The sequence below is a fragment of the Colias philodice genome, chromosome 30, assembly GCF_061535455.1.
Source record: "Colias philodice isolate Cphi_HAF_F1 chromosome 30, ilColPhil1 Martin Lab GWU primary, whole genome shotgun sequence".
Classification (NCBI taxonomy): Eukaryota; Metazoa; Arthropoda; class Insecta; order Lepidoptera; family Pieridae; genus Colias; species Colias philodice.
In genome coordinates, this window is record NC_143115.1 from 4,551,925 (window position 1) to 4,569,669 (window position 17,745).

Consider the following 17,745-nt stretch of genomic DNA (forward strand, 5'->3'; position numbering starts at 1 on the left):
TTAACTACATATATTGGAAGTGTTAAAAATAAATTTAGTTTGCGTTTGAAAGGTCGATTATTTATAGTCTAGTATTTAATTGTAGAAATCTATAGGATATAATATCCTTTGAATTATTCTTATAAATGCGAATGTCTGCCAGGATGTACGCTTGTTCCTCTTTGACCTAAAAACGGCGTATCGATTCTGGATGAAATTTGGCACGGCGATAGATTATAGTCTGGATTAGCACATAAGCTAAATTAATTTTAGGTTAAATACCACGAGTAAAGCCACAGGCTATCTATTATAGTTTAAAATTATAAATCTGGTTGTAAATCAATATTTTACTATTTCAAGCAAAAACTGCTGAACTGATTTTGCTGCAATTTTATTTCTAGATAGATTTGGTCTTTGGACCTGGAATAATATATAGGTTAATTTATATTTGGACACCGTAAAGATCAAAGTTTAATGTTGGGGCGGCAATTATAATTTTAAATGCTATGTTTATACTTATGTATTATTAATTATTATTTATGGAGACTGACCTGTTCACACCCAAACTGCTGAACATATTCAGATGACATTTTAAGTAGAGATAGACTTGCAGAATGACTTACATAATGGAAAAATATAATTTATATACGGGTTTTTCTTTGACAACGCGAGCGAAGCCGCGGCGGATAGCTAGTAATTTATATCTTGCTCTTTATTCGTTACCATATTCCTTTCTTCTCGTTACCATACTCCTCGGAAACGGCTGGACCGCTTCTCATAAAATTTTGTTCGCCTATTGGGTAGATCTGAGAATTGGCCAACATCTTTTTTTCATACCCATCTATACTAATCTATACTAATATTATGAAGTTGAAGAGTTTGTTTGTTTGAACGCGCTAATCTTGGGAACTATAATTGGTCCGATTTGAAAAATTCTTTCTTTGTTAGATAGCCCATTTATCGAGGGAGGCTATAGGCTATATTTCGCTAAGACCAACAGGAGCGAAGCAATGCGGGTAAAACAGCGGAGCACAACTAGTAACTGATAAGAGTAGGGCAGAACAACGTTTGCCAGCTAATAATAATTAATTAGTATATAGGTAGTCTAGATATCTAAACCTATTGCCTATCTGCCGATGTTTATTTTCTATACAAAGCAAAGTCGAATGTAATGAGCCCGGGTTCGTTGACATTTGCATCCAGGCCGCCGCGTGTGTGTGTGCGTGAGCCGTGTAGATACGTATGTGTGTGTGTGTGTGTGCGAAATTTGTTGGGATGGTGTGATGTTGAGAATTGACAATTTAATTGAGGAGATATGTTTTTTTCGTATGTATGTACCAGCTGTGTCCAAGGATTTCATTCAACTGTTTGGGGATTGATGTTTGACAAAATACCTACTATAGTCCTTTTCACCTATGATGATTCCTGTGACACTTCATCGTGTTCCGAATTACGTATTTTATGTTTAAAACGCGAAAATAATTTTAGTGCATAATATTTTTATTTTAGGCGGCATTATTACCAAAAATATAAAAATGAAACATCTTAAGCTTATAAATCAAAAACAGTATTGTTTAGTTTAATATAATGAAAAATAAAATAAAAAAACACAAAAATATAATACCTACGCAATTCGTGTACATGAAATGGATCGTTGAAAAATCATAGAGTTGGAAAATCATATAATCGGCGCCCATCTTGTGATCGTTTGTCAATCGAGTCAATCGTCTGTACGAGTGCGTCAGCCTTGTATACAAGTTGCATTTTTATATTGATACTTTACGTGGTATTCTGTTATTATTACTAATTGTTATTGTTGACTTTTTGTTGCTGTTGTTTCCTTAGTTAATTGTTGGCGAAATGCCGAAAAAACTAATTTTGGTACTTTATTCAAATCGATTTCCTTTCCATTTAAAATATTATCGATTATCGAAAACAATTGATATGATTTCAGTAAACACATCTCTACACGTGTCAAAAATCCATGTGTCACAGAAATCATCTTAGGTGGAAAGGACTATAGCCTATGATTGCACCTTCCTTTTCAGCCAAAATAAAATATTTCAAACTTTGTATTGCTGTTTGGTTTAGCCGAGAAAACTAGAAATCATTTATCGAAAGTTATACGAATCTAAGTATTTAAAATTTACGGGAAACAGTCTTAAATTGTAAGCTAAAAGATTGCGATTTATTGGTATGTATTATTAATATGTACTTCCATGTGAAAAATAATAGTACTTTTAGATTTTTCAGTTACAATACACAAAGAAATAATTATTTAAATTCGGTTTGCATAATTAGAAACATAACATTCTTCAAAAAAGCCACATTACATATCGTAATATATGTGCCATATTACATAAACATTGGTGAAAATAATGAAAATTACTTATCATTTTTTTGCAAATAATCACATCGCAAAAGAAATGTCTCATTGAAAACACATTGTCGCGTCTAATATTCAATAGACAAATCTAAATATAAAACAAAGTGTAACGTCCAGAAATAAAATGCGGAGCGAGTCCCGCGTTTTTCACGCCACGTGCGAAATTTTGACAGTTGTCCGCCATCTTGTGGAAAAGCCCGCGCTTCTCTGACAGTTTTTTATTTTTTATTTTTTTTATTAAGTGCCAGTAAAAGTGTTATTTTAATAATAATTGTTTGTCGATTAATTTAATAGTAAATTAAATAATATCGCGAAGGTGTAAAATAAAACGCGTGGAAAATTGATGAACATCAAACGAATTGAGATGTTTCGCAACGATATTTAAAATTGAACCTTAGAGCTATATAAATACAGGCGTTTGTAGTTCTGTATTAAAGCTTTAAGCATTTTGCCGCGGTATGCGTCCCTACATACTAACGTGTTAGTTCAAAAATAAATAAAATAGTATTGAAATAATTATCGTGCCAAAATAAAACTGAAGTTAAATCGTATAACTAAATGGATTGTAGCAAAGTGTTTTATTTTCTTATTTATTATATAAAAAGCATCTATGATTTAGAGATACCGTTTGGTATAAACAACATCATTGAAAAACGAAATTAAAATTAAATAGAAAGTGATATTAAATATTCCGTAGCAAAGAATGCATCCACTTTATAAAATTTTCATAAGAGATGTTTAAAATACGGCACATAAATAATTCACAATTATAAATCGCGATTTTTTTTATATCCTAATTGAAAAAATCAAAGACTAGCATGTAATACTTACAGTTATTAATGATATAGGATTAATTTTTATAATTTTCATGTCATTAAAAAAATTAAGGATTATGACTACAGCTATAGAAATTAATTCTCTTACGTCACAATGACGTAGTTTTTCGCACGGTATATTATTTATCTGTGGCTGACCATGACCTCGGCTTATTAATTGATAATTCAAACTCAAACAAACTCAAACATTTATTTATTCAATTAGACTTCTTCCAGAAGCACTTTTGAATCGTCATTACATTCTTTAAATTTACCACCGATTCGGAAAGCAGTATCTATGGAGAAGAACCGGCAAGAAACTCCATAGTTGCTCTTTTAAAGTCATGTCCATATACAATATAATTTTACATTACACTAGCGGTCCGCCCCGGCTTCGCCCGTGGTACATATGAAAAATAGATGTTGGCCGATTCTCAGACTTACCCGATATGCACAGAAAATTTCATGAGAATCGGTCCACCCGTTTCGGAGGAGTATGCAGACTAACATTGTGACACGAGAATTTTATATATAAGATGTTACTTACATCTAACTACATAATATTATATATTATCATAATATGCCAAAGAACTGTCCTGTTATTCTTACGCGACAACCCTCCATGGATTTTCATCTTCCATATATTCCTTAATGCTGTAGTAGGCTCTCTGAACTAATACATTTTTTAAATAAGTTTTAAATTTAACACTACTAAACTCTTTAATACTATGAGGAATTCTATTGTAAAAACGTATACCTTGGCCCATAAATGAATTTTTAACTTTAGCTAACCTATAAAATGGCATTTCAATTTTATTTCTATTCCTTGTGCCATAACAGTGTCTATCTCCTACTTTTGTGTGTAAGTCCGCGTTTTTGTGTACATGTAAAACATTATTAAATATATACTGTGATGGTACAGTGAGGATACCAATATTCTTAAAGAGATCTCTTAGTGAGTCCCGAGCACGTAAATTATATATAGAGCGTATGGCTCTTTTCTGTAATATAAATATAGTTTCTATATCTGCAGCCCTGCCCCATAGTAGAATTCCATAGGACATAATGCTATGAAAGTAACTAAAATAAACCAATCTAGCCGTATCTTCATCGGTGAGATGCCTTATTCTTCGAACTGCATATGCAGCTGAGCTGAGCTTAGCAGCAGTGGTGGCAACGTGGGTCCCCCATTGTAGCTTCTCATCTAGTGTCAAACCAAGAAAAACAGTAGACTCGACAGGGTATAATACCTCCCCGTTTAAAATGATATCCCTTTTGACCTTTTTTACATTTGGAAGGATAAACTCTACACAATTTGTTTTTTTTGCATTCAATAATAAATTATTAGCATTAAACCAATTAGATATGCGTAAAAGAGCAGAGTTTACTTCGTCAACATTTGTGTCATATCTATCCACATTAAATATTAATGAGGTATCATCTGCAAACAGTACTATTTCACACATATCCTGCAAATAATAAGGTAGGTCATTAATATACACTAAGAACAAAAACGGTCCTAAGATAGATCCCTGCGGAACACCAATGTTAATCGGCGCACCGCAAGATTTCTCTCCATTAACAACAACGGTCTGTACCCTGTTCTGAAGATATGAAGCTATGAGGTCCTGAGATAAACCTTTGATACCATAAAAATTTAATTTCCGTAATAGAGTGGAATGTTCTACACAGTCGAAAGCCTTAGAAAGGTCGCAGAATATCCCCAAAGCATTCTTTGAATTTTCCCATGCTTTATATATATGTGACAAAAGAGCTATTCCAGCATCAGTGGTAGAGCGCCCCCTTGTAAAACCAAACTGTTTGGCGTGCAGTAAACCATTTGAAACAAAATGACTACATAATTGATTGTTGGCAACATTTTATGATGTTTTCTTAAAATTTAATTAACGCGGGATTATCATATCGGTGTCACGAGGGTGCAGTGGTATGTTTGTTTCATATCTTGTTCGTTTAATAATTATTGGTTTGAGAAGTGAATGGTAGTAAATTCGTACAGACAGACAATAATTTATAATATGTTATAGTTGTTGCTAGACCAAGAAGTTTTTAAATATATATATATGGATACTAGCTTTCCGCCCACACCTTCGCCCGCGTTTTTTTTTTCAAAGAAAAACCCGTATAGTTCCCGTCCCCGTGGGATTTCCGGGATAAAACCTATCCTATGTGTTAATCCAAGTTGCCCTCTATATGTGTGCTAAATTTCATTGTAATCGGTTCAGTAGTATTTGCGTGAAAGAGTAACAAACACCCACACATCCTCACAAACTTTCGCATTTATAATATTAGTAGGAAGTAGGATAGGATAGGTCGGATGACTTTATGCATTATATGTAATATATGTACATTGTACACATAGAAATGGGCTTAGACTTGGAACGCAATGTCTAATTTAGTAGGCTACTTGACTCAATTTTTTTTCGATGCTATAAGTAATATTCCTCACACAGTATTGTCAAAGTAAGGGCGTTTGTCCACTACAAGGAATTTTACGGTCCGGCATTCCGATTTTTTACGGTCCGGTATGGCACGCAATTAATCTAAATACTAGCTTGTGCACTATACGTAATTTTACTGTCCGACATTTTACTTTTTCCTATTCCGGATGGTTTTTTGAGTTTACGAGTCGCTGTAGGTATAATTGTTTTCGAGTGCCCACTTGCTTGGATTTTACTCTTTTTATTGCATATGCCAATTGAAAGCAAGCTCTTGTTTTACTTTCTTTTAGCTGGCAATGAGATTTGAGAAGTCGGTATTGTTATTTATCCTTACCTTATCTTATCTCAATAAAAATAATATTTTAAAGTTACCTTTTTTAAAGTTACCTTATCTCAATAAAAATAATATTTTAAAGATGGCTGCCAGAAGGAGATTGCATCTGGCTAATTTGGTATTTTCAATTATCAAAACGGAATCACCAAAATATCTTTACGATAAAATTAAATGGAGAGAACAATCAAATGTGTACCCCACAAGAACAACGTCGAATCCCCTTATAGTACCTAAGTATCGTACAAGCGCTTTTCGAGGTAGTTACAAATGGGCAGCAACGCATTGTTGGAACGATTTACCTCCTCCTATTCAGGATAAAAAGTCAAAATTCTCTTTTAATAAGTATTTAGCAGCATACCTCTTAAATAAACAGAAAAACATTTAAAGATTTTAAAGCACATTGTACCTACACGCAATATAATATTCTGGTTATGACTTCGATGTATATTTTTATCACACGTATTTATATAGGTATTTATATTAACACAATATTATGTATATTTATTTAAAATATATATTACTATTTATTATTTTATTTATTATATTATTTCCTCTTTTTATATTTATTTATTATATTTAATACATTAGATTAGATCGTTTTTATAACTAGGTGTCGCTGAAAATCAGCTCTGCAATGAAAGCTTTTCATTGTAAAATGCTGAGCGGCTATCCTTTTAGTATGTAGGTTGTTAGATTAAGTAGATTGTAAGTACATAAATTGTTAATTTTTAATATTGCCTACCTGCTAATAAAGAGTTTATTATTATTATTATTATTTTTATTATTATTTTATATACATTGACCAAGCATTGACCTATAATTATTATCTAAGTAAGTGTTGGTAAGTTAAAGTTCAAGTGGGAATAGATTTAGCTCCTCGTCACCGATTAAAATAAATAAGTGAAACACGCATTTTAAATCTCTTACGGAACTTTACTTTTTATTATAACGAAGTAATATAATATTTCACCTTCTATATTTTTACTCGTTTCTTGTAAAATGCGAAAACAATCATTTATGATAGCATTATACCGCCATACTTCCTTGAACTGTACCGCACTGATCCGAGTAAAGACGGACAGGTGCACAAGCAATTCATCGGTTTTTTCATGCCACACCGGACCGTAAAAAATCGGAATGCCGGACAGTAAAATTCCTTGTAGTGCACAAGCGCCCTAACAAGAATTTATCCTGCAGCTTATGGCGCCAAAATTGTGCTGACGTTTCTCTGTCGTCACAGAGTTGACACTGCCAAAGAAAAAATATACAATGGCAGGCGGAAAATATCGTAATAATCAGATACCAATATTTACAATAGTATGTTTCGGCTCGTGGATTCTTTCGTTTGCCCTTGCGAATACAACATGTTCATCCTTTATATTTTCAAGTCTTGTCGTCGGGAAAAATAGCCAGTTCAAATATCACTAAACTTCTATAATTTATATGTAGTGTAGATGTAAAAACGCAAATCAAGTCATTCGAGTTTTGATGTTTTTTTTTTATTGAAAATAGGGAAGCGCTTGACCACAATCTCGCCTATTGGTAAGCTGAGATGTGGTCTAAGATGGTACGCGCTTCCCTAGAAAGTACCTGTTCACTGTACGCTTGAAGATGTAATTATAAAATCCTTTTTAATTTTCACCTCTGCAGTCTAATCACAATATTTTTTAAATCCAGATTATCCTATTAAAACAGATTAAAAATAAACATTTGTCTATGGTCACTTACTGGCCGGTTGCATTCGAAATACGAAACGTCAGATTGACAAATAATTTTTTTGATTATTTATATACGGACTTTAGCGGTTTTTTTAAATCAATTTCGGAGTGAATTTAATTTGTGTTGCGTGTGTGTTGTATTGTGATGTGGTTGATTGATTTTTTCATTGATTTTTATATGACCTATCGATATGTAGAAACCGTATCTTTTTCGGTGTCTCCTTTTTATGTATGAAAGCTTGTTATTGGCAACGCAAGCATAGCGTTATAGAATGTGATATTTTTGTTTGTTTGTCATGATTTAACTACAGAACTGCAGAACCGGACAGTTTTGATTGTAGGTCGACTGCTAAATTATGACAAGATATATAATTCCGAAATAAAAGTTTACACACTGTAGTGCTGAACACATAATCATGCAGTAGTACGTAAAAGATAAGGCGTATCATCTTATCTCTATTTGCAATTGCTACCTAACGTGATCTATACGAAAAGCACGGTCAAACTCTTCGTAATAAAATGAATATATTTTATGTTCGATTATGCACCAATATAACTCTGGTACTGTATTAACCGTATGTGATATGATTTTGAGAGAAACAAATTAAATTAGTACTTATATGCAAAATGTAATCTATATTACTACCCACTTCACAAATCGGACTTATATGATCAGGCTTTAGATTCTAGAGCTAATTCAAAATATGAGGTGTGAAAAATGCTGATTATTTACTCCTTTTTTGGTAGGTAATTGCTCTAAATCTATATCTTATATATAAAATTCTCGTGTCACAATGTTAGTCTGCATACTCCTCCGAAACGGGTGGACCGATTCTCATGAAATTTTCTGTGCATATCGGGTAAGTCTGAGAATCGGCCAACATCTATTTTTCATATGTACCACGGGCGAAGCCGGGGCGGACCGCTAGTAATATATAAAACTCAAAGGTGACTGATATAACAGCCCAAACCACGTCTGGACGTATCGGGCTGAAATTTGGCATGCAGATAGATGTTAGGACGTAGGCATCCGCTAAGAAAGGATTTCCCGAAATTCTTGCGGGAACGGGGAAAAACGGGGATGCACGTACAAAGTCGTGGGCGGAAGCTAGTGCTATCTATATCTCTTAATTTGATTTTATTCTTTTTACCCAAAATGGTCGGTCATGCGTTAAATAGTTGCATTTCTTAAATCTAAAACTCATGCTTCCTTGATTTAAATATTTTTACGAAAGAATGAATTATGAATACAGCCATTTATTATGGTCACATGCATTTTCATTTGCTATCTTTAGGGTAAAACCTAGTTACTTATGGAAACCTTTTCCTAGGAAATGTCTGATTACTTTAAATTTTAAAAATTGACATATTGGTCGTATATTAATGCAGATAGTTGACGCCCTAATCGTTAAACTCTAAAGATTACGTATATTAAGCTTGGCAACTCATCAAAATTTGTGGCCCATTTGCCTAATTATTAAAAAAAATGCCTATTTCTTAATAAAAAGGTATGGAGTAAAAATTATCTCCCTTTATCACGCATCGATCGTCATTTACTATCACGTGGTAGGAAACACGGCTCTCTGATAAAATGTATCTACTCTGCGTTCGCCATTGCAAATTTTGGCATCGGTTTTTGGCTATGCCCCCTCTGTTGGGCCAGTGCGGCCGGTGGTACCGAGGCGTGCATAGTGACGTCATCAGTTTCGCGCGCGAAATGCCCTTTTCCGCGGGAATTACTTAATTCCACGCGCGCCGCCATCTTGCCAAACTTTCCCGCGCAACGTTTTGACAGTTTACGTAATCGTGCCCGCGCGTTTTTTTTTTATATATTTAAACTGTGGACTCCCGCCGGCCTTGATTGGCGGTTTGTGTCAACGGATTTTCGAACCTATTGTTGATGGATTAGCGTCGAATCTCGATTGCCGGCCGGAATGTTAATGAAAGAGACAGTGCTAAAGAATTTCAAGGTGATTTGATTAAGAGGTATTATATGTACGAGTAACGGAGATGATATAGGTACACGTGATTTACGAAACGTGTTTTTAGATGAGGTATTTCGTTTCTTAATGAAATGTGCAACTTGAAACGGTTGGTTGAGGTCAAAGGTGACTTTATGTAAATACAATTTAGTCTATGCAAATATAATAATATAAAATGTTTATTATAATGCTTCGTAAAATTACATACACAAACTCACAAAGCTACGAATTCTAAGTTTTACTTCATAGTAATTTATATTTTTTATTTTAATTTATAAAACATTTTATTAATTATCTATAATATAACATGTGGTTTACCATGAACATTTAACTTGGATTATCATAAGTTTTTAACTTAGATTGTCACGTGATAAACAAGTTAAAAAATAACTTAACATAATATTAACAAGTGACTATTAAACTGGACATTGAAAGTTATATAAGGAATAATTTAGAGTTTGATTCATAATAAATCAAGGTAACCATAAAATATTAAAAAAAATATTCGTAAATAGCAATATAATAAAGACTAAAAATATTGATAACTAAAAGACTAGTGAAAGACTGAAAACAAATTGTTAGTGTGAAAGTGAACTATAAACAAACAATTATCAATTTTTATCAAAAGTATCAAGATTATTTCTGTCGAATTGACCTTTAAATATCAAAACAAAACAATTGTTAACTAGGGTTACTAGCTAGTGTTCACATACAATTATAATGTCGAAAGTGTACAATTTATCGAATTTGAGAAATACACATTGAAACTACATCAGTGTACTGATAAAAGGACGCTAAAATTATCAAGATTTACTAGTCGGTTTTGAGTAAAAAAAACTGTTTATCTAAAGGACAGAAAAATACTTTTGTAAAATACTTTATAAACTATCAAGATTTTGAATCATAACTGACATTAGCGCGCGCATACACTGTAGATCTAGCAATCTATTAAGATTTTTAAACAAAGAAAGGATCAAGATCATTTCGAACACCTGAGAAAGTGATAACAACTTGAAAAACTATTGACAACGCGCGCGCCTATAAGCCCACCAAACATTGAAATTATCAAGATTTCTGAAGAAAGAATTTTAGTCACAGCTCGCGCATCCTTACCAAGTCCCAAAACCGTTCTCTGCATAATAAATCTACCAAGAATATTAAAAGTAACAAGACTAGTGTCACTGTAAAACGGTCGTTCTACCCAAGTATCAACACCGTTCGCTATACACACTAGCAAACACATTGAAAGTATCAAGACCAGTGCCCTACAGCACACAAAGTACCAACACCGTTCGCATGTTGTGGTACCTCGAACTGATCATTCTAGCATGCGTGACAACCGGCATACTGTCGGCACTACGCAATGAGGTGTGGCTGCCGGCGGTGTTACAAGCCCAGACCGATACCTCGCCCTGTGGTCTATGGCCTGCACTATCAGGTATATGTGCATCGCTCATATTGATCTTAGCGTGATAATACATAGCCTATACTCTATAGCCTTCCACGATGAATGGGCTATCTAACACCGAAAGAATTTTTCAAATCGGACCAGTAGTTCCTGAGATTAGCGCGTTCAAACAAACAAACTCTTCAGCTTTATAATATTAGTATAGACTATAGATATAATAAAATCGTAGGATAGTTCAAACTGTACATTGTATATTTTTTTAAAAGAAAAATTGAGGCGTAATTTACGATCGATATTGAAGCCAAAAGTATAGTTTTTAGAATTTTTAACGGTTTCCATGCAGTTTTGAGTTTAGCCAGGACATAGATACAGACAGACAATTATAAGAACTACATTTTTGGCTTCGATGCTGAGTGTAGATCACCGGCCTATAAAAAAAATTCAATGTACAGTTGTGACTTTTCTACGATTTTATTATTATCACGTATTGGGTTTGATCAAGTATCAAGATTTGACAGTCCTCGTAAATGTAGAAATTGAGTTAAATCTTTTGGAAAATAAAGTGGTTAGATGAGTAGGTAGTTTAAATGTAAAATTTTTCACCAGATTTATGTAGTTTTCAATATAAATTATAGTAGGTATATCAAAGTTTACTGCATGTATAAAAATTGAAAATAGTGTTCGGTAATTGATATTAATACAAAATATTTCTAAAAAAAACATGTAGGTATTGGATTAACATCTCTATATTGTTTTTAAACACACTCTTTTTCAAAATAATAAAAAAAGAATTAATCTATTTCACAAAACACGTCCGTCAGATGGCGCGCGTTTGGCGACGGAGACACGGCGCGTGACGATTAGAATGAACTACCCGCGGATGGTAAACCCATTGTATGGGGTTGTAGTTTGAAGCCTTAATTTTATAATAATAATATTATTGAAATTAATGTTATGGACACGTTAAACAATTATAGTTTCCAATACACAGTTTTAATCAAAGTAAGCCGCCTTCAAGTGCAAAAAGTTTAATATTATAAAACCGTTTGCCTCTATTTCTGCTAAATATAAATTAAAACCTTTAGGCTTTAGAAAAAACTGCAAATAATTCAGATCATTCGTCAAAAAAATGATATTTTTTAAAGTTTCTCCTAAATTTATTCAAATTAAAATTGAAAAGTAATTACAATCACACATTTTCTAAAAAGTATTATAGAAAGTTGTGAAATTATCTTAATGTTCCAATATAATGCTTTAAAAGTATTAAAAGGCTTCAAGCTACAATTTCAAATGTATTTTGTGTGTTTGTTTGTCTCTATTGTGTGTTTGAAGAGTTATGTTAGTTTTGTTTTCGTCACGGATTTGCTCTTTTTAGTAGATTCCTGCTTCCCGAATTTGTAAATTATTATCATCTCTAACAATTTTAATGTCTACGATTCTACTAAATATACGAGAAATTATCGTTGACAAAAATGGAATAATTAGGTGTTTACCAAGATATTTATGCAAGTCAAAAGGACTAAATATTATAGCAGAAAATAAATGGAGTAACTCCACATGATCACATAAACAAATAGTGTATAGTTTAAAAATAGTCAATACTTTTAACAACATTCAATCTAAAGAAACGTCGATAATTTACCACGATGACATGCAAAACAGTGGCAATTATAATAGTTATAAATTAGTAATAATTCAATGCATACACCCGTATTATATTGAAATAGTTATCTAAGGTGAAAATTCCAACAATATAAATATAAATGTTTTCTTATTTAAACTCTTAGAATACATATGTGGGCTGACGTAGAAGCGATCTATGCGGACAAACTATAGCTTGAACGCAGTGCAAACATCAGTTCATCACATAAATATTTGCCCCGGGTGGGAATCAAACCCACGACCTCTGGCTTGGAAGACAGGTTCATTACCAACTAAGCCAACCGGTCCGTCTTGTTCTCTTTATATTATGTTTTTATGTATTCTAAGTATAAACTAAGCATGTTACATGATGCGACGGTAGGCGTGGGCGAATCAAATCGCATCAGCCTGTGATCTGTGTCGTAATAGTAATCGCTTGAAGACGTGGGCTGTTTACATACGACACGACATGTCGTCGACGTCTTTAATTATATCGTGTGATTTGGATGAATTTGGTGGAAAGTAAATGTGGGGTCGGGATATCGATGTTACAAAGGATTGAAAAATAAAGGATATGTGATTTTCAAGATTGTTTAATTCTTGGTGGAAATAAAAATATTGTTTATCAAACAGTTATTTTTTTAATGATCTTCACGTATTTTTATTATTAATTTGCAGAAATATTTATCTGTATGTTTAATTTAATTTCTCTTATTTAAATCAATAAACTATATTTTACCATCTACCCGCCATCGGAACTTAAAGCAACGATAAAATATGATTTAAAATAATATATTTTTTAAAAGTCATTTTGATTTGTTTAATTTTGATTTGTTTAATTTAATTAGAATCATCCATTAGAAATAAAACTGTTTATTTTTATTTAATAGTTTTGTCCAGAAACAAATAGTTTTATTTCGTTGTTAGTGTTGTATGTTGTTTTAGTTGCATGCTGTATTTCGTTTTTGTTAGCTCATATACTAAATTCTTTTTATTTTTACCTACATATTTTATTGTGTTTATAAAAATAATAAAAGAGCAGACCTAAAACAGACCCTTGTGGTACCCCAATGATTTTTAAACAATGAATCATCATTGTGATTGTTCAATTAGCTCCTGGACTGGCTTTGGGTTATTTTTTGTGCATATTTTAAGTTGAAATTTCTGTTGTAGTCGTTGATTTCAGTGAATTCCGCCATTTCAGTTCGATACACTATATCAAAGGCTTTACATTAGTCCATTATAGACTTCATTATGTTTTTAGCTTTTTTATGTATTGGGTTCGAGTCCCAACGGATTTAAATATGTGTAGATTTGTTAGTTCTTGTTGTGTGTTCACTAACTACATAATTAGCGTTTGTGACACGCATAAAGAAGAAAACATTCTAAAAATGATGAATTTATACTTTGTTGGAATTGAAACTACTTCTTGATGGAATTGCATTTCTAGTTTAGATTTTTAAATTGATACACAATTAAATTTATTTTTATTTCGATATAAATAATAAAAAGTGAAATAAAAGTGGAACAAGTGTGTAACAACACAATATTTATGTGTATCTTTAAAAATCTAAACTATTCTAAAAATGAGCAACAATGTAAAATTGGTCTTGTTCTCTTTGCTTCGTGAAAGGTGAGTGTTATGTCATGTTATTTTGTGATCACACGTTTTTGTTTTTAAATGCGGGTATATGTAGAGTATATTTCTTGCAACTACCCTCATTGATTTTGTATATTCGATGTGCAGGAGTTGGCCGGCGGTAAGAGCGGGCCGAGTGGTCTGCGTAGGAGCAGCGAGAGAACGGATATAGCAGAACATACGGACAAACATTCTACTACAAGTGGTGAGTGATTATGTAATTTGTGTGTTTGTATGATGAATAGTGAAATATGAAAACGGGTGTACCGATTTGGGTATGATACAGATCGTTTGTATACTCTTGAGTTGACGTATTATTGAAGTAATGATGATTATTCTATTAAATATAGCATTTAGTGAGTAATTTAGACCTTTTGTATATATTCGATGTAATAGACTTGTATTCGAATAAATAGCTAGGACTATATCTAACTATTGATATGATGAATTGATTGACCAAAATTGTGTCACAAAAATTCCAATTAGCATTCTACTTTTTAACATTTATTCTTGACTTTTCTTAATTATAATATTTTCGCGTCTTCATAATTAATGTAGTATGACAAATTTACATTAACTTATTATTTGCACTGTTGTGACATATATTATTATAGTTAAAAGTTATATAGTTTCATACACATTCTGTTCGAAGTTAAACGTGCAAATATTGTTGACAATGACAGAAATTATAATTAGGGTTGATTTTTCAATCGTTGGTTAAAACTTATTCATCTAATAACGTATTAAACTACCATTTCAAATGTATTCTAATTGTCCGTATTTGACAGTTTACAGGTGACATTTTAAAATGTTCGTGTAATACTTTATTGGACGGATAAATTTTAACCAGGCATTAAAAAATCGGCCCAGGCATTAAAGTAGAATATTCTTTGTTAATAAAATATTAAGTATGTGGTTTGTCTTCAATAATATCTTTAATATTAGTACAATATCTATCTACACCCCATAAATCTATATTTCAGGTCTAAACGGTCTCCGCAACATTGGCAACACATGTTTCATGAACAGTGTTCTACAATGCCTCAGCAACACTGGGCCGTTGCTCGAATATGTCTCTGATGACAAGTACATGAACGATATCAACACCACGCTCAGTTGTATGAAGGGGGCGCTTATTAAAGGTATTTAGTTTTAAATAAATAAATATTTCAGGACAATTTTCACACACGGCACGATCTGATCCCATACTACGCTTTCGCTTGTGTTATGGAAACCAGATGGCTGATAAACATACATATATAATGTTAAATAAATACTTACATAGATAATTTACACCCAGACATAGAGCAAACACGTATGTTCATCACACAAATATTTGCCCCGGGTGGGAATCAAACCCACGACCTCTGGCTTGGAAGGCAGGACCACTGCTAACCAAGCCAACCGGTCAGGCAAACCTTTGTCTTATTTGTTGAGTTATAAATTTATATTTATAAAGCATTTGAATGTGATAAAACCAAAAATAACAGATTTATATGTCCCCCTTCTAAAAAACAATTACTTTCAGCATTCGCGAGCGTAATCAAAGAACTATGGCGCAGTGGTGAGCGAGATTCCGTAGTGAATACGACCTCCCTAAAGTCCCAGGTTCAACGGTTCGCGCCAAGGTTCATGGGATATAGCCAGCAGGATGCGCAGGTATGGAAAAATAGAGAAAATGAAAAAAAAATTGTTGTGGGTATTTTGAAATGTAAGCAATACAAATAAAATTTTATCGCGTCTAGGTTAATGGGATATAGCCAGCAGGATGCGCAGGGGGGAAAAAATTGTAAAAAATTAAAAAAAAAATATTGGTTGAGGGTAGATTTTCTAAACTTTCGATAAGGGCGGAACAAGCTATAATTTAAAGGTATTTCAAACAATAAAATAACACAATCAAAAAACAATTCCATTGAGACATAAAAAAACTTACGGATGTTAAACGCGATTTATTTATTAAATTAAAATACATATTTCTAAATAAAACAAATTCTATCAACTTATAAATCTCAATTATTAAAATTTAACAATGAAATGTAAAAATAGAACAGATCTTATAAATTACTTAACCACAAAAAACTGTCACTTTGCTAGAATTTTTAATTTAAACAATTTATGTTTATATTTTCAGGAATTCCTCCGTTATCTCTTAGAAGGTTTGCACGAAGACGTGAACCGCGTAACGGTTAAACCGAAACCGATACTGTCCGAAATTGATGATAGTCTCAGGTAAGATTTTATTTTATTATCAGATATGTAATTGTATGTTTTTTGGTTGTTGTTGTTAGATAATTTGCGAACGAATCCGCGGGCAAATTCATGTATTTCTATAGCTCATGTGTTGTTCTGATGTAAACCAATACGCCCGAAAGGTTTTAGTGAGAAACATACATCCATCCTTACAAACGCGCATTTATAATATTAGTGGGATCGTAAAATTGTAGTAGGGTAATGATATTTGTGATTCACTAGCTGTGTCCCGCGGCTTCAACCGCGTATATGTGTTTTTCCTTTTTATCGTAAAATTCCTGTGGGAATATCACTATAAAAAAGCGCATATTTTGATATTAGCTGTGCTCCGCGGTTTCACCCGCATTGCTCCGCTCCTGTTGGTCTTAGCGTGATGATATATAGCCTATAGCCTTCCTCGATGAATGGGCTATCTAACACTGAAAGAATTTTTCAAATCGGACCTGTAGTTCCTGAGATTAGCGCGTTCAAACAAACAAACAAACAAACTCTTCAGCTTTATAATATTAAAGTATAGATTACAAACAGATACTACTTTTTGAAGTGAAACTTCTTTGTCGGGGTTGGAAAAAAATTTAGTGTAACATTTTTTCGTTACGCGTGACATTTTTCCGTTACGCGCCATCTTTTTCTTATCCCTACCACGCGTGATTCGACGTATTTCTGTAAAGTTGCATATTATAGTAAATTATTTTTTGAAAAATAAGGTCATAAAGAAGTTTCACTACGTACGTGTGTACACTAGTACACGCACACTTTTTTAGTATCTGTGTGTGTATTATTATGGAACTAGGTTTCTGCCCGCGGCTTCGCCCGCGTTTTCAAAGAAATTCCCGCATAGTTCCCGTTCCCGTGGGATTTCCGGGATAAAACCTATCCTATGTGTTAATCCAGGTTACCCTCTATATGTGTGCTAAATTTCATTGTAATCGGTTCAGTAGTATTTGCGTGAAAGAGTAACAAACATCCATACATCCATACTTACAAACTTTCGCCTTTATAATAGTAGTAGGATTAATAATAATTAATTATTACTTACTAGCTTTCCACCCGCAGCTTCGCCCGCGCAGACAAAGAAAAACCCGCATAGTTCCTTTTCCCGTGAGATTTCCGGGATAAAACCTATCCTATTTC

The 17,745-nt window shown here is 33.0% G+C and overlaps 1 protein-coding gene across 1 annotated transcript in view; it reads left to right on the top strand.

Annotated features, from left to right (window-relative positions):
- Positions 1–17,745, top strand: part of LOC149475510 (uncharacterized) — a 36,798-nt gene that overhangs the window by 9,173 nt on the left and 9,880 nt on the right. The window contains exons 4-7 of the mRNA XM_089713352.1: positions 14,470–14,566; positions 15,345–15,503; positions 15,890–16,020; positions 16,493–16,590. Coding sequence (XP_089569478.1) covers positions 14,470–14,566; positions 15,345–15,503; positions 15,890–16,020; positions 16,493–16,590 — 485 coding nt within the window. The remainder of the gene's footprint in view (positions 1–14,469; positions 14,567–15,344; positions 15,504–15,889; positions 16,021–16,492; positions 16,591–17,745) is intronic.